Genomic DNA, 22,787 nt, shown 5'->3' on the forward strand with positions numbered 1-22,787 from the left:
GATTCTAAATATAAGAAAAAGGAAATAAATATTTCTTTTAAAACAATGTTTCTTTTTTTTTTTTTCCGATTAAAACAAGAAACAACTCCATATCTCATAAATAAAATTTGAATTGACTTTAATATACCTTTAATTTTTTAAATATAGAATAATTTTTTAGTCATGTAATATGAAAAAAAATTATTTCAGTTTTTTATTCCAATATCGTTAATAAGTTTATTAAATAAAGTTTATCACACAAAATTTACTTATTAATATATTAAATATAAATAATGTTGTATATCCAACTCAATATATCTATACCAACAATGTTATTAATAATTTTAAAGGATTAAGATAAAATTTGATGAGATTATAGGAATCCATTTTAAAGAGTAAAAATTAAATTTAAGTCATCTAAATTTTATTGAAAGAGATATTTTCAACATGTCATCAATTTCGGCCTTGAACTAAAATTGAATTATTATTTTGATAGAAATTAACAAATAGTTTAAGAGGATGAGAAGCTGCTCTCATAAACCCTCTTAATTAGGGAACCATAAGTTAGAGAAAAGCAAGAAGGCACACCTTTACATGTATTGATGTTATCCTGATCAACTACTTTACATGTATTAGATAAAAAAGGATGCATCATCCCAAACCAGAACTTGTTGTCAACACTCAAGAATTTGAGGAGAGTAATCATTTTTAGTGATCCAGAACAAGTAAACCCTAGAAAAGCTGTGTATTGGGTCCCTATCATATTTTATATATAATAAAAGTATGGGGCAAGGATTACAACAAGTCATTGTCCTTCATGAGTAAAGACTTGTTAGATGCAGACATGCCATGCCATAACCAATAGAATCAATGGTCAACATTAAAGCATCAATGCATATTATTAAATATGAAAACAAGAGTTTGCATCTACCCCTATGACTTTTTCTTCCAATCTCCTATTCAAATTTTTTCTTTCTCTTTAAGTTAATGCACTTTTTGTTGCCCTTTGCTGCGGGGTTTATCTGAATCTTTTTCTTTGGCTCTCTCCCTCTCGGGTTAAGGGTAGTCCGAGGAGGAAATTTTTTAAATAAATTAAGATTACTTATTTTTAGAATTATTATTACTATTTTCTTTTACATGCGATTAATGTTATTAGTTGATAAAATTCTTTTACTTTAGTCTAATGATAAAATGTCTTTAGTCTTAGGAGTTAGGATTCAGGTTCAACTTTAGAGATTTATATATCTGTTTGGTAAAAAGAATAAAACCTTAATATTAACTAATAAAAAAGAAGGTATTTTATTATTTCGTGATAACTTCTTTTAAATATACGTTAGTGAAATAGTATGCGGTTATCATCGGTTGCAAAAATATTTTTTTTGCAAAAAGACTTTTTGATTTTCTATCATACAATTTATATAATATTTATGAAAAATTAAACTTGTCTTAAATAATATGTACACTGAAATAAAGAATTAGTTTTATATATACATTATAATAACATAATTGGAATCCCTTCTTCTTCACTCGTAACATTGAAACCTTTTCTTTTGGGTGGATAGGTTGTAAATTAAAACTTAATTTATTGATAAAAAAAAGTGAAACTTTATTAATGGAGTGTAACTTCATGATTTGGTAGAAAATAAATCAACAACAAAAAAAAATCGTTATTCAACTGCATGAAATAATTCATTACTTTTAAGAAGTGACTCGAGTAATAAATAAATTTGAATTTCAAATGATTTAATTTTTTTAGCGATATAAGAAATAAAAGTATTTTCTGAAGGGGCAGTTTTAATAATTAGAACAATATTCGAAATTAGTCTCGGATGAAAATGTGCTAAAAAAAACTATGAAAAATAATTCAACATCATTTATGAACAATAATTTGTTTTTTTTAAAGAGAAATTAACACTTCAATGTGCTGAGAGGTCTTTAAAACAATTACAATATATGAAACCTTAATATCCGCATGCAAGTCAAGGCATATTCTTTTCATTTTAAAAAGATTCCCATAAGAAAAAAAAAAGAGGTGAATCAGTTTTACACTTGATATATAATATCGTAATTAAAAATAGAACAAGTCTCTCTTACTTTTTTTAATTTTTATTTTATTTTATCTCTTGGCTTTTTAAATTAGTACAGTGAAAATTAACTAATTGTTTGTTAATGGTTAAAATATTATAAAAAATTTAATTAAAATTTGATATTTAATGTTATCGATACATTATATATATATAGTAATTTTTGGTGAAAAAATTTAATTACAATAACTATTGGTAAAATTAGAGTGTAAATGAATAGACTCCATGAGACTCTTGAGAAAACATGAGTTGTTCAAGCTTTTTCATTTATTTAGGGCTTAGCTAAAAACTTGAACTTAACTTTTTATTTTTATTTTTACATAAAACTTAACTTGTTAAAAAAGATAGAACTTAAATTTATCTAGTTTAACTCATTTATAATATAACTTTACTTACATTATTGATATTAATTCTTATTAATATATTTCATTCATAGATTTTTCCCTTTTATTTGCTTGTTAAAAAGACTTAAATATAATCTTTTGTCTTTTAAATTTTAACTCTCACTTTAAAACTAAAAATAACAAATAAAAGTATTTTTTCAAAATTGTAATTAGAAAGTCTATAAAAATTGTTTGCATACAAATAGTGGTATATATAATATTTTAATTTTTTATGACGTGTGTGCGTGTGTGTATCTAAAAGTCTAAACTATTCACCGACAGCTAATCTCAAGTTTTATAAAAATGAAATTGATTTACTTAAATAATCAGTTTAATATCATTATATTTTGTTTTATTTAAATAAGCATGATCAAACATTTTACCAATCGAGTCTAAACAATTTACAAATAACTCTAGTTTATTCACATCTCTAAACAAAACTAATTAAAGGATAGTAATTAATTAAATTATTGAGCCTCTTCTCAGATCTTTATTTTTCTATTAAGAGTAAAGATATATATATATATATATATATATATATATATATATATATAAAGTATTAACAAATAAATATTGTAAACTAGAAAATTTGGTGACAAATCAAATTGGTTAATTTTCGGATTATTTTTTTGAACAATTTTAGCAGAATACAGAACCTATTAAATATAATTAATAAAAAATTAAAATACATTAAAATAACAAGTAAAAAGGCATTTTTATTAAAAAACCATTTTAGTGTATTTGAAAAAGAAATTAATCAGTTGTGACTAAAAAGTGAGTGTTTATAAAAGGCTTATTACTTTTTAAACTGATCAACACTGAAATTGGGAAATTAAATAATTTGCATAGCCAAATTGAGTAGTGTTGAATTGAATTGAATATGGTATACAGCATGAAAGATAGCTGGTGGCTACAAAGTGGGAATTATTTTAGTTGGTGAGTGAGATAGTCCTTATGCAAGCTTAAGCATGAAAGTGAGTTTTTGCCACTTCCACTTTAAAACCATTTGTCCTCTAGTTGGAAAAAAAAGTGGAATTTATCGCCAAGGACAAAAATGAGGTTTGCTTCAATAGCCAAAGGATGCATAATTCAAGAGGAATGGTTTTTTCTTTTTATTTAATTAAAATATATAATGGAAATGTTTGTACATTCTATATCTAATTATAAATAATTGTATATAATAAATCTGTTGATCTTTTAAACACTTTATAATATAAATCTAACATAAATTTTAATTGGTTGATAGTATAAAAACATGCATGAAAAACGATTTTTTATGATATTAGTATATTTAAATTAACTAATTACAGGATTTTTAAAATTTAGGATTTTTTTTATAATATTAGTAGTTTTTTTTGTGTGTATTCACATATTTTTTCCCTTTTATTTGAAACTTATGTATTTAATATATTATATTTCTCTCAAGTTTAACTCAAATTTAATATGTGATATAATAGTTTAACATAATGATTAAACACTATATTTACTTTGTTTAATTTTTGTTATGTATAGAAATTAATTAAATTAGTGACAATCATAGGATTACAAGAGAAAATAATTTTCTAATCCAATAAATTAAAAAATACTCATGATAGAGAGAGAGAGAGAAAATAAAAAACTCAACTTGTGTTCAAATTGATGCTACCCCTATTTTGATTTGGGGGTACTAGAGGGTGATAACTGAGAACTAAGAAGAAAGAAGAAGGAACAAGTGGGGTGTTTCATTGGTTGTTGTGTTTCCCACCAAGTTCACTTTTTTTCTAGGACCTTGAAATCCTTCTACCCCTCTACTCAAGTGGGTCATCCTTTGTGGCCCCTACTACTTCTTCAGCACTCCCCACGCTCCTTCTATTTTTGTGCTCAGCTTTGAAAGATCCTTCTTTCTCAATCTTGGATGCTCAGTGATTCTCGTTTTTACCTCTTTCTGCTTCCTAAAGGTGATGATGATGATGTGTGAAGTGGTGTAGTACAGAACATCTGAAGTTGAGGCTGCACATGTTTGTTTCTGTTGGTTGGTGTATTTCTGTGTTGTCTCTCAACAGAGTCCATCTGTTCTTGTCTGGGCTAAAGGAAACTGCTCCATTTCAATCCAGGGCATCTGGATCGCCTGGATTGGGCAAAGATTGAAAAAGGGTATTATTGCTCGATTCAAACTTGATTGGTTTGGTATTTATTTGTGTTTTATGAGCTTTTGCCAAACAAACCAAAAAAAGAAGGTTTTTTTTTAATGGATTTTTAGCTATGAGAGAGTGATTTGGATTTGGATTTGATGCTTGGTCCAAGATCACTATGGAGGTGTTTCCACTTCTCTAGCATTCAGTACTGTTGCTCAGTGGTCAGATATGAAGAACATTCTTAAGAAGCTTGGCTTCATGTCTAACCGATCAGAGAATGAACAAGGGTCTTCTTCATCCAAGGGCAACAAGTCAAATCTTGGCTCATCTTCATCTTCCAAGAAGGTTTTGCGTTCAAAGTCCCCTCAGAGTTCTGAGCACAAGCCCTTTTCTGGGCTCTCAAGTTGGTTGAATTCAGTTGCCAATAGGCAGAGTGCTAGTCCTCCTCCATCTTTGAGTCAGGCAAGGGGAGAGAGAATGGAGCCATCTGATGCAGTGAGCAGTGGTGGTTTGGATGTTGTGTCAGATTCAGCTAGGCTTGATTCAGGGTCTACTGCTTCCAGGGACCCTGAAGTGGAGGAAGAGTATCAGATTCAGCTGGCTTTAGAACTGAGTGCAAAGGAGGATCCTGAGGCTATGCAGATTGAAGCTGTTAAGCAGATCAGTATGGGACCTTGTGACCCTGCTTATACACCAGCTGAAGTTGTGGCCTACCGTTATTGGGTAAGTCACTTTATTCACATTCTTCTTGTTATCACGTTAGTGCTGATACAAACTAAGTATCACATCATTGGGAAAGGATGAGAAACATAGATTTATAAAACACACAAAGTTTCATTTAGTACAAAGGTTGAATACCAAACTGTACAATACCATACTGATGTGCAGATGTGTGAATACCTGATACACAACAAGATATAATACTCCTCTTGAAAAAAAAATTCTCCCAATAAACAAATACAACCCATCAGAAAAGATATTGGATGTCATGAGTTTGATAATCAGGTCATTCTTAGAGGCTTCTAGCATTATGTAAGAAATTTCAGATGTGTAGACTGGCTTCATTCTTCATTGGTTTTGTTTGGAGCATGGATTTTAGGTATGGTATAGATCGTAGCCTGAAGATGAAGAGAAAAGAAAAATGGAAAGAAGGATGTGGGCTTGTATTTATATCACGTGTGATATACATTTATTCATGGTTTTATCCTTTGACCTTTCTTACCCGTGTGGAATGACGGATGGCAAGTATGATAGTTGGTAGAATTTGGACGTTGCTAAATATATTATTAGCTCTCTGAACTATGCTTTTGGGTTGGAAATTCCAATATCATTCAGCACTCAGATGTATGTATTGAGAAGTAACGTTGAAGTCAAGGCAAGATGCATTGCATCCTTGCATTTTGGACTAATCTGACATACATCCTTGATATAAACGGTGGTTTAAAATATAACAAATTGATTGGCCTCTTGATATGAAGATAAGAGAAATTCTCCTTTGGGCTTTATAGTTAAGGTTATGTTTAAAAACTGAGATCAAAATATGGCTCTTTATTTGAATGGATGTTTAAGGTCTTTAGCCCTTAAATGTTCTTTTACTTAAAATGAGAAATTAATTCTTTTAAGATTCTGAAATCATTTTGATAAAATGATGGGATATATTGTTATAAATGTAATATAACCATTTATGGTCTTCATCTAACAGCATAAACTTTCAGGATAATTGATTCATGATATGGTAATGGTACCAAAGCTTATATATGTCTAGTTTGATTTGCCGCCCCCATAAGATGAAATTCAGCTCAAAGTAGGTGGGCTTTGTGCATTATCAAATTATCAATGCATCAAGCCCAGAGGTTTCGTGCGTGAGGGGGCACAATAGATATGTAATAAACCATTTATGTATCTTCTTCTAACTTAAGCTTTTGGGATAATTGGTTCATAATCAGAAAAAAATAATTTTTATTTGAATTAGGCAGAAGGTTTTTTTCTAAAGAGATTTGTTTGCTGTTGGGGATTTCCTGGTTGTCACTTATTTCCCTTTATGTATAACATATAAGTTCTTATCTTCAAAAGGTCTCCTATTTTTCTCGTTTAGTGGTCTAATCTTTAAATCATTTGGTCATATGAAATGTAATGTTGCTACCTCGTATACTTTGCTGGGCTGGTTTCCTTAGAGCATATGCATTTGGAATTATTATTAAAGTGTTACTGTAACCTTGTTATGATATCTTTGGTTGTAGATTCGTAGTCATGGTTTTCCCTTTACAGAGATAATCCTGGGTCTCTTTTGCTCTTGCTTTTCTATGTTTGGCTTAAATGCAGTTTTTGCTTGGTTCTATACATAGAGGGTTTAGGATTTAGCATTAACTTAGATTATGGTTTGGATTGTTTTAGATGATGCATGCATTAAATGGTTTTGATATAAGATGAACTAATTCCTGTATGTCATTTGGTTACTTGATCCCATTTTGTCCTACATATATTCCTTTCTAACTTATCTCATATCGTAGATTTATCCGTGCTTCACAGAATTACAATGCTCTTGGTTATGATGACAAGACCTTGGATGGCTTCTATGATCTGTACGGGAACTTAACTGTGTCAACCCCTGCAACAATGCCTTCCCTTGTAGATCTGCAACTGCAAGGAACATCAATATCGGGTAGTGGCAGATGGGAAGCTGTCTTGGTCAATAGGGTTGCTGATTCTAATTTGTTGAAACTTGTGCAAAAGGCTCAGGACTTGACTGGAAAATCAAGCCCCGATTTTGAAGTAGTTATAGATAGCAATGTGGTGCACAAGCTTGCAATATTTGTTGCTGATTATATGGGAGGACCTGTTGGAGATCCTGAAAGCATGACAAGAGCATGGAGGAGTCTTAGTTACAGTCTGAAAGCAACCGTTGGTAGCATGATTTTGCCACTTGGTTCTTTAACTATTGGATTGGCTCGGCATCGTGCATTGTTATTTAAGGTATTTATGCCACCATTTTTGTTTGTGGTTTGAATTTCAATGAAGAATGATTCCACATATTAGTTGATAGAAGGCTCTGATGAAAAATTGTTGTTAGGTTTACACCAAAAAAAAAAACTGTTAGAATATATCAAGATTCAAGAGAAAGATCAATTCCGGGTGAACTACTACAAGCTCTGATATTTTTGTTGTATTTTCTTAATTCTCACTGCAAAAGTTTACTATGCATTTAAGATATAGCAACTAAAGCCTTTTTCTGTTGGGTGGGGTTGTGTACATGGATCCAGCACACCATTGTATAGTAGTAACATTGAATTTTTATGTTTGTCAGCCTTTTCAATTCTGATTCCAAGAAGTACAAGTTTGCAATAAAGATTATTGATTTATAATAAATGTAGGTTTTAGCTGATAGTTTGGGCATCCCATGTCGGTTGGTGAAGGGGCTGCAATATACAGGTTCCAATGACGTGGCCATTAACTTTGTCAAGATTGATGATGGAAGGTAACTTCCATTAAAGTGTTTTTTTTTTTGTTTTTTATTTATTTATGATATTGTCAAGTAGGAAGAATTTCTTTGTTTATAATTCTTTGTGCATTGGCATTGAGATATTAATTGTTTTACTTGTTCCCTGTCATCAATTTTGTATTGGGTAGAGTACACACGAAATGGTGTTTGTCAATTCTTCATTTGTGTCATATTGTCCCAAGTTAGAAGCTGTATTTCAATGTGTCTTTGTTATTGGTTTGCCTTTGCTGTTGTAGCTTTTTGTTAAATTTTCAATTAGTTTTTTAAAAGTGCTAGTAGTTATACATTATCCCTTTCTTTTTGTATCTTCAAAGTAAGAGTTGCAAGCTAGTTTAGTATCTATAAGATGTGCATGATTTGAATTTCAGGGAGTACATTGTTGACCTAATGGCAAATCCTGGAACTCTTATTCCATCTTATGCAACTGGATCACATATAGAGTATGACGAATCTTCATACGTGGCCAGTCCTTCATCAAGAGACCTTGATTCCTCTCATGTAGCATCATCCAGCAGTGGTGTTGGAAGTTCATATGAAGAAACTTCAGATTTGGGGACATTGGACAAAGGAAACAGATCAAAACAATTTTACGATACAGGAAAAGAATCTGATGTAAGCAGACAGTCTACTGGAAAGGAAGAATCAATGAGACCCTTGAATGAGTTCAAAAGTCCTCACAATGTTCAGAAGATTGCAGGGCAGGAAGCTCCTGGAAGACCTAATCATCCACATGTACATGCAAGATCTCCTTCTTGGACTAAAGGGATCAGTTCTCCTGCAGTACGCAGGATGAAAGTTAAAGACGTTTCTCTATACATGATTGATGCTGCCAAGGAGAACCCTCACTTAGCCCAGAAACTTCATGATGTTTTACTTGAAAGTGGTGTGGTTGCTCCTCCAAATCTATTTTCTGAAATTTATGACGAAGATTTAGGTTCCTCAAGCGAAGAAAAAGATGAACAAAAACAAGGAAATGAACAGCAAGAGGCCGAGGTTGATGGTAATCCTAGTCCTCAAATTTTGCCTCCTTTGTCTCACCAGAGTGTTCATCCCAAAGCAAGTACTAGCAGTCAGCTGGAGCATTCTAAACCTGTTGAAGGTTTAGGAATCAACCTTCCTCTTCATACAAGGGAACCAGCCGGACAGCATTTACCAACTCAGGTAAAATATGGGCAAAATGTCCCAGTTGCTGCTGCCGCTGCCGCTGCTGCTGTTGTTGCATCTTCTATGGTAGTTGCTGTGGCGAAATCTAGCATTGACTCGAACATAGAGCTTCCAGTAGCAGCAGCTGCTACTGCTACTGCTGCAGCTGTTGTAGCAACGACTGCTGCTGTCAATAGACAGTACGAACAGAGCAGTCGAAGTGATGAAGATACCGACAGTGCCGGTTATGACCTGAAAGGTAGTGGTGATGGAGAGAATATAGCTTTAGGAGCAAATTCCGAAGGCGACCGAAGATCTGATAGATCAGTAGTAAGTAATGATAGCACGAAGTCTGGTTCTGCATTAGATGATCAAGATGTTGCTGAGGTTGACATTCCATGGGAGGAAATCACGCTCGGTGAGCGTATTGGAATTGGTATTAACTGTACTTTATTCTGCAAGATTGGGTTACATTCTTCTCTTAGATGGTAGGTACTATTTATCTGGTTTTGCACATGTTTGAAATGCAGGATCATATGGGGAGGTGTACCATGGTGAATGGCGTGGAACTGTGAGTTTCTTATATTCTTGAACATAATTGATCATTTTATTCTTGCTGAGTCGTATGTTATGCTTATGAAACCTTATTTTGTTGTTATCTTTTTATGTTGAAATGGAATGAACAGTGTCAAAACTTATAATGGCTGCAATTGCACCTGTGTATGTGCTACAAATTATAAAATGTAATTTTTTTATTAATTGAATGTGGGCCAAGAATTCTTGGGCTTTAGTTTCATCTTGATCTGAACAAAATAGTCATCCATGTTATTATAATTTTCACCGCTAGGTCACTTTATTTTATTCTTGTCAGTATTATTTAGGTAATTTTCTGTTATATTGTATAGAATTCTTTAATTTACTGCACATTTCTGCTCTTTGGTTTGTAGGAAGTTGCTGTAAAGAGGTTTCTAGATCAAGATATATCGGGTGAATCACTTGAGGAATTCAAAACTGAGGTACAGACTATCTCTACTTCCCTGCTGTATTTCTTTTGCAAATTTTACTCATTATTGTAGTGTAATCTCGTGGTTTATGTTTTCTGTTGCCTTCATTAATGTGATCTGTGTTCTCTTCACAATCTCATATATATGGCTGCAATTTTCTTGTTTAGATTACTGTGTTATTCTTTCTAGTCGGATTTGAAATTTGTTGTACACTTCTATTGAGGGGGTTATATTTATCTTTTTTTTTATTTAATTATTTAATACATTATATGGTCTTTGAACTTTGAGAATTTTTAATTATGTCATTAATATATATTTAGATACTTCACAACGCATTAGATTAGAGCAATCATTTGTGTTTTCATTTTTCTGCTTTCATTGTGTTGTAGTTATTATTTCAAAATATTATCAGATGTACTTCTTGTTTTAAATTTTAATTCTGAAAAATGTTGTTTTGTTGTCCCACCATCTAATTTTTGTATTTATATTGCTCCTTATTGAAATTCTGTGTAGTAATTCTTGTTGTCAATGCCATATATACTTCTGCTTACTAATAAATTTAGATGATGGAAAAGCTTTTTTAATCTATCATATAGATTAAAGACCAGAAAACTTATGATATTAATTTCAATAGGTCAAAATAATGAAAAGATTGAGGCATCCAAATGTTGTCCTCTTCATGGGAGCTGTAACAAGGCCTCCAAATCTTTCAATTGTTACCGAATTTCTTCCCAGGTAACATGAAATCTTCATTTCCCAGTGCTTCATGAGTTATGAGATTGTTCATTGCGAATTAACAATGTTTCTATGTTCTTATACTATGCATGTTTGTATGTCTCATGTCCCTGTATTGGTTTTTCATAATTTTTTAAAGGCTTGGATATCTCACCAATGCGTACCGGTGAATTATTGGAAGAGTATCCAAGAATATTGCTATCCAAAAAGATTTCCATAATTTTTTAAAGGTTTGGACATGTCACTGATACAATTGATGAAGTATCCAAGTGTATCGGTATCGGATATGGATATATGAAGCAAATTGAAGTATTGATGATTCATATTGATAAATCAATAATTTTTTGGAGGATTTTTTGTTTTTCCTTTTTGACTCTTAAATACTGAGATGTAGATCATCTTATGCAGAGGAAGTTTGTATAGATTACTTCATAGACCAAACAGTCAATTAGACGAGCGAAGGCGTTTGAAGATGGCTCTTGATGCTGTGAGCTTATTGTCTTTTAATGCAACACTGCTGTATTGAGAAAGTAATTGCTACAGTGAACCAGTGAATCCCATTTGCTGTATAACTTGTTTCTTTGAATTTTCAGGCTCGAGGAATGAACTATTTGCACAACTGCACTCCAGTGGTAGTGCACCGTGATTTGAAGTCCCCAAATCTTCTTGTTGACAAAAATTGGGTTGTGAAGGTGCAATCTAATCTCATGATCAAAATTTGTTGATAGCATGGGGGATGCTATGTGTTGACATGATGACATTTTTTTTTGTCTGTTCAACAGGTATGTGATTTTGGATTATCACGTATGAAGCACAGCACATTCCTTTCTTCCAGATCAACTGCAGGAACAGTAAGTCATGAAGTCTACACACAAATGTAGACACTTGCTATTTTAATTAAAACAGTTTTGGAAGGCCTTGAACTTTTGGCCTTACCATCTATTATATGCTTGGTGTAGTATGTTGAGCCTTTGGGTCTGGCAATGACTATCTTCAAGCCAAGGATTATTTTTGCACATGCTATAGTATCAATTTGAAACATGGTCCAAACAAGTGTGTGGAATGTGGATAAAGTGTGCATAAATTCAATTATTTAAAGAAAAAAAAAACTGAAAAATTGCGTGATTATACTGTCAGTACCAATCACAGTATAAGGCAGGTAATACACTTTATTCAAGTGATGGTAAATGCTGCTTAATATTTCAGCTGATGATAATTGTGCAACTATATACATGGTTTTGGATGTCTCTTGTTCCACCTCTTTTTCTTTTTTGTCATTGGTTATATTCTCAGTTGTAAGCTTGTTCTTTATTTGGGCATTTCATACGCATTCTCGTCCAGTATCTTTCTGTGTCTGCACTTGTAAATAAAAGCTTCCCACTGCAACTAAATATATTAGTTAATTCATTTTGTATATTATGTTTCAGGCCGAGTGGATGGCTCCCGAGGTGTTGAGAAATGAACCTTCAAATGAGAAGTAATCTTTCTTACTCTTGGTTGTCATTATCATCATCTTTCATCAAGAAAAATATGGAGCTTATTATTTATTATCATCATCTTTCATCAAGAAAAATATGGATCTTGTTTACTTGCTAAATCATCTGCAGTTTCAGGGAATTTAAACAAATTGGGTTTTGTTTTTCATGTGAAATATTGTTCTTTGGCTTGATCCCCCATCTCATACTTATGTCCACATTGGCTTTGCCACTTTCCATTTTTCATGGTTTATGATGCTAATAAGTTGTGATCCATTACCTAGGTGTGATGTTTATAGCTTTGGAGTCATATTATGGGAGCTCTCTACTTTGCGGCAACCATGGGGAGGAATGAATCCGATGCAAGTTGTTGGTGCGGTGGGCTTCCAGCATCGCCGTCTGGACATTCCAGATAACATGGACCCTGCCATTGCTGATATTATCAGGAAATGCTGGCAAACGTGAGTATACCTTTTTCATTATTTTATTCTTGCATTTATAAAATGTCTGTTAAATATGTTCATTTTGGTGCATTTTTTTTTCATGACAGCATTTGCAATGTATTTTGGATAGCCGAAAGGCCTTTGTTTGAAATAAAATAGTCTGATCCTCCTAGTAGGAAAATTTGTTAATGATAGTATACTATGAACTAGAGCGTGGTTCTTAATAACTTATTGACAAGGGACTGCAACCAGCTGGTGTAGGAATCATTAAAGTTGGCTATTTTGCATTATCATGGGTAATTTGTCTTACTTTGAAATCACAAAGTACTGAAAAATGGGGAGAAAAAGACAAACATGAGCATTATCCTTGGTTGCCTAAAAATTAGGTCAAATTGTAGTACGTCTGTAGAAGTGTGAGCTATTAATATTCACATTAATGAGCTTTTATTATTTGAAAAAGAAAAAAAAAAGCAAGAGTGGAGCAACAATTTATGTTAATTCCATAATTGTGTCCCTCCTTAAATGCATCATCATCATCATTCTTCTTAAACCTTAATTGCATACTTAAAACTAGCACTCTAATATGACTAGTCTGTCAATTTCCCTTGTCTCATCCAACAATTATAATAGAACTACCTGAATGTCACTATGTTAGATTATTTAATTGAACATTCTACTGGTGCCAAACACAAATTATATTTCTCATCACACTTTTTGGCCCTATATGTACTATTGAGAGGTTCATCACTGTATAAGGTTATGGTAAAACAGTAGAAGGCACGATATGATTCAAATGTTTCTGTTCAAGTACTTATAGAACACAACCAAGTGATTTTGCAAAGGATGTTATTGTGAAAATTTTTCTTTTTGCATAACTAGGCGTTTGTCTTTTGTATTATAGAGATCCAAAGTTGAGACCTACATTTGCTGAAATATTGGCGGCTCTAAAGCCGTTACAGAAGTCGGTTATCGGAGCTCAGGTGCCTCGGCCAAGCGCTTCAGGGAAGCATGAGAAGGCTCAGTCATCACGTGCTGTAGAAGACTCAGCAATATAGGAAACAATTATACAACTAACCAAATCTTTGTTCATTTTGCTGCTGAAAGGTGGAGAACAAGTTGTCAAGTTGTATAGTATTTTTGGAATGAAAAAAGTGAGTGGTTGAAGCCATCACCTAACTTATATTCTCATCCAAGTTGTGATTCTTTCCACTCTTGTTCCTTTCCTTTGTTTTCTCTTTTGCTGTTGGTTTTCCTTTTGCAATCTGAAGTGCAGTCATTGTCAGGTTGTACCATTTGTTTGTACACAATTCTTTTGTAATTGTTGTAATCAATTCTAAATTTTGATGTCCATAAATAGTTATAAAATTTTGCAGCTGTAACTTGAACGGTTGAAGTAAGATGGACAATGAATGAAAAATGTTTGTTGCTGTAAAATACTGACCATTTAAATGGTGCAATAACCTCAAATTTTTTGTGCTTAGTTAGATTGTTCCAACATATTGTCAAGAGATATCTTATAATAAATAACATTTGATATTTTGGTCTTTCAATCGAGTCAAATGACATCGTGCATTTCATGTAACTGACTTTAACATAGTAAAGATTTTGATGTTGGACTGTGCCAGCAGTTCTCCCTCCCACTGTTTGGCTAATATGTGAACATAGTTTGAATATATTTTTAATATTTTAAATTTAAGATAAATTTATTTTTTAATTCTTAAAATTTAAAATTATTTTTAATTTTTGTAATTTTAAAAAATTTATTTTAGTCTCTTAAGTTATTAATAATATATTTGAAAATAATAAATTGAAATAATTATTATCATCAATTGAGTTTAATGTGATATTTTTATTAATAAGGATACAAATTACCAGATTTTTTATAACAGTATTTGATGAATTTTTTAACAAAATTAATGTATAAGACTGAAATAAGATTTTTGAAATTACAAGGACTAAAAATATTAATTTTAATTTAAAAAATTAAAAATAAATTTATTTTAAATTTAAGAGATTAAAATTATATTTAAACATACAAAATTAGTATTAATCATCTAGGGACAATAAATTCCAAAAATTAGTATAACTTTTCAATAATATTGATATTTCATGTCATGAAAATTGACACTTATTTTATTATAATCTCAATATAAGTGGAATGTGTTCAAAATTTTATATCAGCTAACGATATGATTATAATAGTATATATAAATGAAGAATGTCTTTTTATTTTACAAGACAATTTTGTAAAGTTGATTTATGTCTATAATTTATCATTTTTAGATAGAATTAAAGTTTATCATAGTAATTATTGGTATAAATAATGTATTGGAGATCTCAAATCAAATTTTAATATTGGAGATGATCTTATTAAAAAAAAATAAAAAAAAATAAAAAAAGAAAGACGATGTAATTCTCTGCATAGGATTATAAATAAAAAAAGAGGGATTTATCCAAAACAATTCACAATATCTCCATTTAAGCACATTCAAGGACCCAAAGCTTCAAACACAAAAAAAAAATGGAAGAGAGAGAAGATGAAGTATTCAGTTGACGACCTCGTAAGAATGATAAGCCTAAAGTCAAATTTGCCACAAAGAATTCGAATGATTTTTTTACATTATAATATATAAATTTGTAAAATTAAATAAAAATAATAAATAAACTTATCGTGTTAATTTTTTTAACATTTTTTCATACAAATATAAAAATATGTACTTAAAGAATCAAAAGTTCAATTATCAAATGCAATAATAATATATAATATATTTTTATATATAATCTAAATAACCCAAATGATTTCATTAGTAATTTTGGTACTAAAATCCTACTTCCAATATTTTTACCATTTCTTAAAAAATTTAATTTTTACTTTGGAGATAAAACGTGTGAAGTTTTGATTTTGAAAGAGACAAAAGGTACAATCATATAAGTTTAGGGTTATAATGTATGAGAAAAAAATTTAAATAATGATTTGTGAAATTTTAAAAATTAGGGTTCAAAATTACAATTAAATCTTTTTAATTTTAGAGAACAATTTGACCAATCATTAAAATTTTAATGATTAAATTGAATGATATTTTATAATTTTATGAATACAATTATTATTTTATATACTTTAGAGACCAATTTGTCCATCCATTACAATTTAGAGACTAAATTGATTAATAATGTATAATTTCAAGTACCATTTTCTCCTTTTATTAATTTTTCGAGAACTAATTTAACTAATTATTTTAATTTTAGGGACTAAATTAGTTATTTATTTAATAAAGATCTCTATTAATTTTAGAAAATGGAAAAATAATATAATTCCATCATTTATGAAAAATTACAACTATATCATGAGCGGAAGTTATAATTACACCGGTGTAATTTTTACTAAGTATTACACCGTTCAATAACTTTATATTAAATACGAATTTTATAAATCCAACTGTTAGATTGAAAGTTCATATCTCTTAGATCATATATACAAAATTTTATATTAATCCAAGATGATTTGATATTTCATTTTTATAAAACAAAGTTGATGTAATATATTCATTTCAAAATACAATAAAATATGAGTACTTTGATTACCTTCAAGTTGTTGTTCAATTTTAACAAAATTTAATATACACGTATAAAGTGATATGAACTTTCAATCTAACGGTTGGGTTTACAAAATTCACAATTAATATAAAGTTATTGAACGGTATAATACTTAGTAAAAGTTACATCGGTGTAATTATAACCCTTCTTATATCATATGTCAAAGAAAAAAACCCCAAAAATAAGAAGAAGAAAAAAAGCCCAAATAAAGAGAGGAAATGAAAGAGAAGCAGTGAAATAGGAAGAATCAAGAACTTAGTTGATGAAATATACTTGCAAAATAGCAAAAATTGATGATGCAAGCTATAGTGATGAACAACAATTAGGTTGTTTAGTAGCAGTGACTTCATCAGCTATATGGATCTCCTTCCCATTAGGAAGACTCAATGCTGTACCATTCATTTTGGTTTCCAAACTTTTGTGGCTTATAATGTCATGGATCTTAGTGATCATTTCTAAGAATGCTTCCTCAACATTCAGATTCTGCAGAGCAGAGGTTTCCATGAAACATAACCCTTCTCTTTCTGCAAACCCTTTTCCTTCTTCTCTCTCAACTTCCCTTGATTGCCCCAAATCAGATTTGTTTCCCACCAGAACAACCACCATGTCTTCTCCTCCAAACTCTCTTAACTCATGTAACCATTTGCTCACATTCACAAAAGTTGCTAGCTTGGTTATGTCATACACTAGCATTGCCCCCAAGGCTCCTCTGTAGTATGAGCTTGTGATAGCCCTAAACCTGCCATGAAATTGTTCATTGTGTTTTAGGATGAAATTCAAGATCAAGATACATTACTATGTATGTAAATTCACTCTCAAAATCCTTAAAACAAAACAAAAATCTTTGAGATTCTGTTACTATTTACTAGTGCTTTTTTGGACTCCAAATTTAGCAATGGCCACAGTTGATACATAACCAACCAATATTGTAAAATCAATATTTATATAGCTTAAAAATACACTCCTTTCAAACATTATCCATTTGAAAAGTAAAAATAGATGATAGAATGTTGTGATTACTATTGATGACTTATTTAGTTAGTTATTATAAAAGTCATTGAAAAAATTATCACACATGAAAGTTTGTAATTTGATGAATTGATAGTCCATTTTCTCTTTTTTATAAACACTGTACATTAATTGAAACAAAACATTGACTAACATAAATATTTTATATTTTATTCTAATAACGAAAAAATATTGTAAAGTATTTGTTTTGGATCTTTACACTAGGAAGAGAACAAGATTATGGTGGTGAATGATGGATTTGGGTGTAGGTGAGTGACTGGGTGGTGTGGTAGGAGAATTAGAAACAAAATATTGATGATGGGGTTGGTGACCAAAACCTTCACCGTCTCACATGCATTTGATTGTCAATTTGTCACTTTAATTTTGTTCTTACTCGCCATCATTTTCATCCCTGAATGTGTCCAATCTTTATCATGGACCCGTACTAGTACCAAAACATTGTTCTATGTCTTACTTATAACTCGGTACTTTTTTACTTTGACTGTAGAGGTAGAATGAATATTCAAATTAGTTGATGTACAAAAATCTTGTCTTACCTTTCACTCAATAATATCAATTTAAATTAATAAAAATAAAATATTAAATAAATTTTTAATTTTTTTTAAACTTATAAATTTAATTTTTATATTAAAAATTAAATTAAATTATTAAAATTTGACATAAGTTATCAATTGAAATAAATTTATAAGTAATTTTTTTTATATATCATTTTTTTTGTCTATCAACATATTTGGTAATATCAAGTTTAATTTCAACTCTATTTCTGTGAGAGTTATTTTTACCAATTTGTTTGAGATTATATATTTCTATCAAACAGGAAAGAATTATGTCTTATTTTTATTAGTTTATTTTACACATAATTTTATAATTAAGAGATATTATCTACTTTGAATATAAGTTCTCACAATTTTATTTAATTATCACCTAAAAACTTATCGACCAATAAAATATGTATAATTTTATACATTATTATTTCTTTTTATTTTTATTTTATCAATATAAAATCTTATTTGTATTGTAACAATTTCATCATTTACATCTTACAAAAGTACGTATTTTTAGCTTCTCTTAGAGTCTCCCTTAAGGTTTCTTATTCCAACTCTATATAAAATTTGACGCAAATATGTTTTGTAAGTCACATGGAGGTTGGTAGTGGTCTATTCAAATATTAATGTAATATATTAAAGTGAGCCAAAATGCATGTCCACATATCCTCACATTATTTTATCATAGTAGAAAATCAGGGAAGTCGGTAAGAATTAGGTCAAAGCATTTTTGTGGTTAAATACTAATTTCCCTGTTAGTTTCTCTAATTTGGATTCTACGTATTTTATTCTCTCATTTTTTTTCCTCAAGTTAATTATATACCTTTTTCTTAAAGTAAAAAAATTATAAAGATGATCATAATGAAGATGAAACTTAGATTCACATGTTTATAATTACTCCAATTTCTCTCCACTCACTCAATCATTAGACTAATCCTAGTAGTTAGTTATATACCTAATCTTCCGTGAATTTTTCTCTTATTTTTATCTAAAACATTCAAATTCTCATTTTTAATCCAAATATTTGAGGGTTTATGATGGAATTCAATTATAAAATAATTTTAAAACTATAAAAGTAAGAAATTTATTGAAAGTTTAATAAGCTTTTTTTTTTACACAAAAGTTTAATAAAGCTTAATAGATTACGTACGATGTGAGATTAAGATTTGAAAAATGAGGAAAATGTTATATTTTTGGATGAAATTTGATATTTTTGATTAGTGAACTTTAAATAAAAAGCAAACTAATCGATTTAATTTATATAAACCTTGAGTCAAAGATAAGAATTCATTTGAAGGTTTTATATAAAAGAAAGTTGAGAAATTACCCAAACTTATGAAATTTTTAAAATGGAGAGAATCAACTTAATTATAAAATAAAATAAGTTTCTCCTATAAACTAAAATTAACTTATGCATATGTTAAATTAATTTTTTTAAAATTACAAATGATTTTAACTTCTCTACTAAAATAATTTTACTTTATACATAAAGTAATTTTAATTTATAAAAAAAAACTTTTGTTTTCTATAAATATTTATAAAATATAACTTATCCAAAAAAAAACCTCAATTTAAAACGTTAAAATGAACATAGAGTGTGAGAATCTCCCTGCAAAGTGCGTTTACTTTTCTTTAACTTAAGTTTTCTTCTATCAAAAGTAAAACGAAAAGCTGAAATTTTCTGAAGTTTATTTAAAACGTTTTATGGACATTGAATTGTCTTAAATTGGGTGAGATCACAAACAAACCGCGTCTACTTTTTTATTTATTTATTTTTATGTATAACTAAACGTTTACTTTAGAAAAAGGTAATCAAGTCTTGTACAACTCAATGATCTACAATGTTCATTTTATGAGCATCTTTTTTCTTCTTTTATTGTTATTAACCATAAACAGATATAAATCCTATGCTATGCTTCAAATTCAATGCATGATATAATCTCAGTGTTATCAAGTGTCTTTTGGTCCCACCTCAAAGGATTTCTAAATATATTAATGCTTTTATCCGAAACCAAATCTCATGATATATAATGTCAATTAACTAACTATGTTGATACCGTACATGATGAGATAAATAAAAGTTTAGATAATTTATAACAAATTTTATTGTTCGTAAATAAAAAAATAAAAAAAAACTACCGATGTGATATAACAGAATGAGTGAGTTATTGTAAATTTATTGGTATTGAATTTAATTTTTATAATTTTCTTTACCTTTTATAGGATGCTAACAAAATGCAGCCAAAAGAAAAGGTGGTGGGACATGATATTGTGGGGAAGTAGATAAGGGATGAAAAGTAGTACAATATTGAAAGTCTAATAATAATTAAGTCAAATTAATTTAAATTCATTAAATTCTTCTAGACTAAGCAAACCCAAGCCCAAAGAATACCTACTTTGAAATTGAAAAAGCTAGTTGCAAAAGCATCCAACTTTTCATTGAGAAAAAAAAAGAAAAAATGAAACCAACACCAACAAGAAGACAAAAATACCAAAGTACCATGCAACTGAGTTCTGCTCTGCATTCTGCAGGCTCAAAAGGGTTTTCTCTCACGTATTTCTTAGCTCGTGAATTTGCCAATTTGTTTATTATTTAATATTGTATTAGATTCAAAAAATAATAATCATGCACTTCTTTAATGTAGTCTAAAGGGTTTCCCATGGCAAATTCTAAATTAATTTGTTCTCATGACCGAATTAATAAGCAAAATCTAACTACCAGCAAGTCATTGGTCTTACTGAGTTAAACTCAAATCTTTTAAACAAAGTTTTAGGTTAGAGAACTCTAAATGAAAGTGTGTAGTTAAGAGAAGAAAGTCCATAAAAAACGAATCATTAAAAAATTCAATAAATATTTTAATTTGTTAAGTTTAGATATATTAGTTGATGAATAATTTCAATTTTAGTAGAGATTAATGATGGATAAAATGAACATAAAATAAGCATGGATGGACAAAATTGATGAATAAAGAATGGATGAAGAGAGAAGGAAAAAAGGAAAGATGAGATACCTCTCTTGGCCGGCAGTGTCCCATATCTGTGTCTTGATGAGCTTGTCTCTGACTTTGATGTTTCTGTAGGCAAATTCAACACCTATGGTGGGCTTGGAATCCAACCTGAACTCATCTTTTGCAAACCTTGATATCAGATTTGTCTTCCCAACACCTGAGTCTCCAACAAGAACAGCCTTGAACAGGTAATCACACTGCTCATCAAATGCATCAGCCACAGCCATCTACCTAGGTTGAAGAGGTGAGGTGAGAAAGAATTAGTAAGCAACCAACATTTTATATGGCAAGACTCATCATCATATATTTATACACGGTTACAAACCACTCTCCAATTATGTCCTATTAATAACTTACCATGCACTCAAGAAAGGGAATAACATAAAAGCGATTCTAATAATTAATACATCACCTACTTTAATTATATATATATATATATATATATATAATTATAATGATCACAACAATAATAATATTCAAATTTAAGATCGAGTATACTATTTTAGGACAATTTTAATAATTTATATTTGAATTAGTCTAATAGAAAAGTAAATTATATTTTATTATCACTTAAATAAAATATAAGTATGTATGAATGAAATTTAACTTAAACTTGAACTTTTTGAAATTAAAACACATAAAAATATAAATAATTAATACCAAAATAATATTAATGTAAAATGATTATTTTCATTTTTTTATTCAAAAATTGTTAATATCCAGACAACATGCATATTGAATTTTTGTGTGAGAGAAAAATTGGTAGAAAGGAGAGATGTTCCAATACTATTGGGTAAATAGTTAATGACAATTTGAGGCTACTAGCTAGCACATGCTTATTATTGAGTGGGTTAATTAAATATAAATTCAAATCATAAGCAGTTTTATTCAATTATAACTATTTAACTAGTATTTAAGTCAAGAGATCATTTGAGAAAGAGTTATCCACCATTCAAGAAAAATGATATACAGGAGATTTGAAATTTTGACTCATACCCATAGGAAGTCAGGAGTTCATATTGTATCTTTAATCACTTGTGTCAATTCATGTTAGTACTATATCGGGTATTTTATTTTTTTCTTTCATATTATAGTTGTCATTGATTCAAAAGGTTTTCACATACAATGAAGATCAAACATAGGATACTAATTGCTAAATCTCGAAAAAAGTTAAACTTTTAACAATTAATAGACAAACATTCAATAAAGAAACAAAATTTCCAGATTTTATAAAACTAGAAAATTAAATTTATGAAATTAAAAATTGAATGATCAAAATAGCGAATTAACCAAAAGTACAACTTAGTATTTTTATGTAACACTTTTACTTTTTGTTTCTTAATGTATGTTCTTAAAATGCTCACAAAAACCTTATCAAAAATATATTTTTAATAATTTAAATTGACATACTTTCGAAGGCACGCCCTTAAGATAAAAATATATTAGAAAGTTCTTTTTATTAATTAATTTTAACATATTATTTAGTATTCACACCAAATAGGAGAAGTTAATATTTCAAAATATGATTAAAAGCGGAAATATCATAGAAGAACAATCTTCAGGAAAGGATGAGGAGATTTAAGTGTAATCGAGTCTCGAACCAATAATTAGCTCCTATAGTGGATCTAGAAAAATTAAGCTTGTGTTTGGTTTCACGTTTCAAATGTGAAACCAAATACGCACTAAAACTTGTGAAGATACATCAGAATAAAAGTATAGGTGCAAAATTTCATCAATGATTATAGATAGATA

General features: G+C 29.8%; 2 protein-coding genes across 4 annotated transcripts; one reads left to right on the forward strand and one right to left on the reverse strand.

The window, feature by feature from the left end:
- Positions 1–4,087: 4,087 nt before the first annotated feature.
- LOC109800300 (putative serine/threonine-protein kinase SIS8) lies at positions 4,088–14,293 on the forward strand. 3 transcript variants are annotated; one of them, XM_083074917.1, is made up of 13 exons: positions 4,088–5,283; positions 7,090–7,533; positions 7,932–8,035; positions 8,428–9,638; positions 9,733–9,773; positions 10,150–10,218; positions 10,841–10,941; positions 11,350–11,428; positions 11,535–11,633; positions 11,724–11,792; positions 12,369–12,418; positions 12,701–12,877; positions 13,739–13,879. In XM_083074917.1, exons 1-13 carry the CDS (start codon positions 4,789–4,791, stop codon positions 13,758–13,760), a joined length of 2,961 nt encoding a protein of 986 aa, XP_082931043.1. In that variant the 5' UTR covers positions 4,088–4,788; the 3' UTR covers positions 13,761–13,879. The 3 variants fall into 3 exon arrangements, with proteins under 3 accessions (XP_082931043.1, XP_082931038.1, XP_082931044.1); XM_083074912.1 differs by having other exon boundaries at positions 4,090–5,283; positions 13,761–14,293; XM_083074918.1 differs by having other exon boundaries at positions 5,142–5,283; positions 7,071–7,533; positions 13,761–14,293.
- A 2,393-nt stretch (positions 14,294–16,686) lies between these two features.
- LOC109800844 (ras-related protein RABA6b) lies at positions 16,687–21,355 on the reverse strand. Its single transcript, XM_020361746.3, has 2 exons — positions 21,039–21,355; positions 16,687–17,192 (listed from the first exon to the last, which is right to left on the reverse strand). Exons 1-2 carry the CDS (start codon positions 21,260–21,262, stop codon positions 16,757–16,759), a joined length of 660 nt encoding a protein of 219 aa, XP_020217335.1. The 5' UTR covers positions 21,263–21,355; the 3' UTR covers positions 16,687–16,756.
- Positions 21,356–22,787: the final 1,432 nt, after the last annotated feature.

Source organism: Cajanus cajan, chromosome 1 (assembly GCF_000230855.2).
Source record: "Cajanus cajan strain Asha chromosome 1, NIPB_CcT2T_4, whole genome shotgun sequence".
Taxonomy (NCBI): Eukaryota; Viridiplantae; Streptophyta; class Magnoliopsida; order Fabales; family Fabaceae; genus Cajanus; species Cajanus cajan.

What these genes read in the sequence shown, in the direction of transcription:
- LOC109800300 (XM_083074912.1), top strand. Translation starts at nt 4,789, where the DNA reads ATGAAGAACATTCTTAAGAAGCTTGGCTTCATGTCTAACCGATCAGAG. An exon ending in TTGTGGCCTACCGTTATTGG is followed by an intron (nt 5,284 to 7,089) that starts GTAAGTCACTTT and finishes CGTGCTTCACAG; the next exon opens with AATTACAATGCTCTTGGTTA. An exon ending in ACAAAAATTGGGTTGTGAAG is followed by an intron (nt 11,634 to 11,723) that starts GTGCAATCTAAT and finishes TCTGTTCAACAG; the next exon opens with GTATGTGATTTTGGATTATC.
- LOC109800844 (XM_020361746.3), bottom strand. Translation starts at nt 21,262, where the DNA reads ATGGCTGTGGCTGATGCATTTGATGAGCAGTGTGATTACCTGTTCAAG. An exon ending in GACACTGCCGGCCAAGAGAG is followed by an intron (nt 17,193 to 21,038) that starts GTATCTCATCTT and finishes ATTTCATGGCAG; the next exon opens with GTTTAGGGCTATCACAAGCT.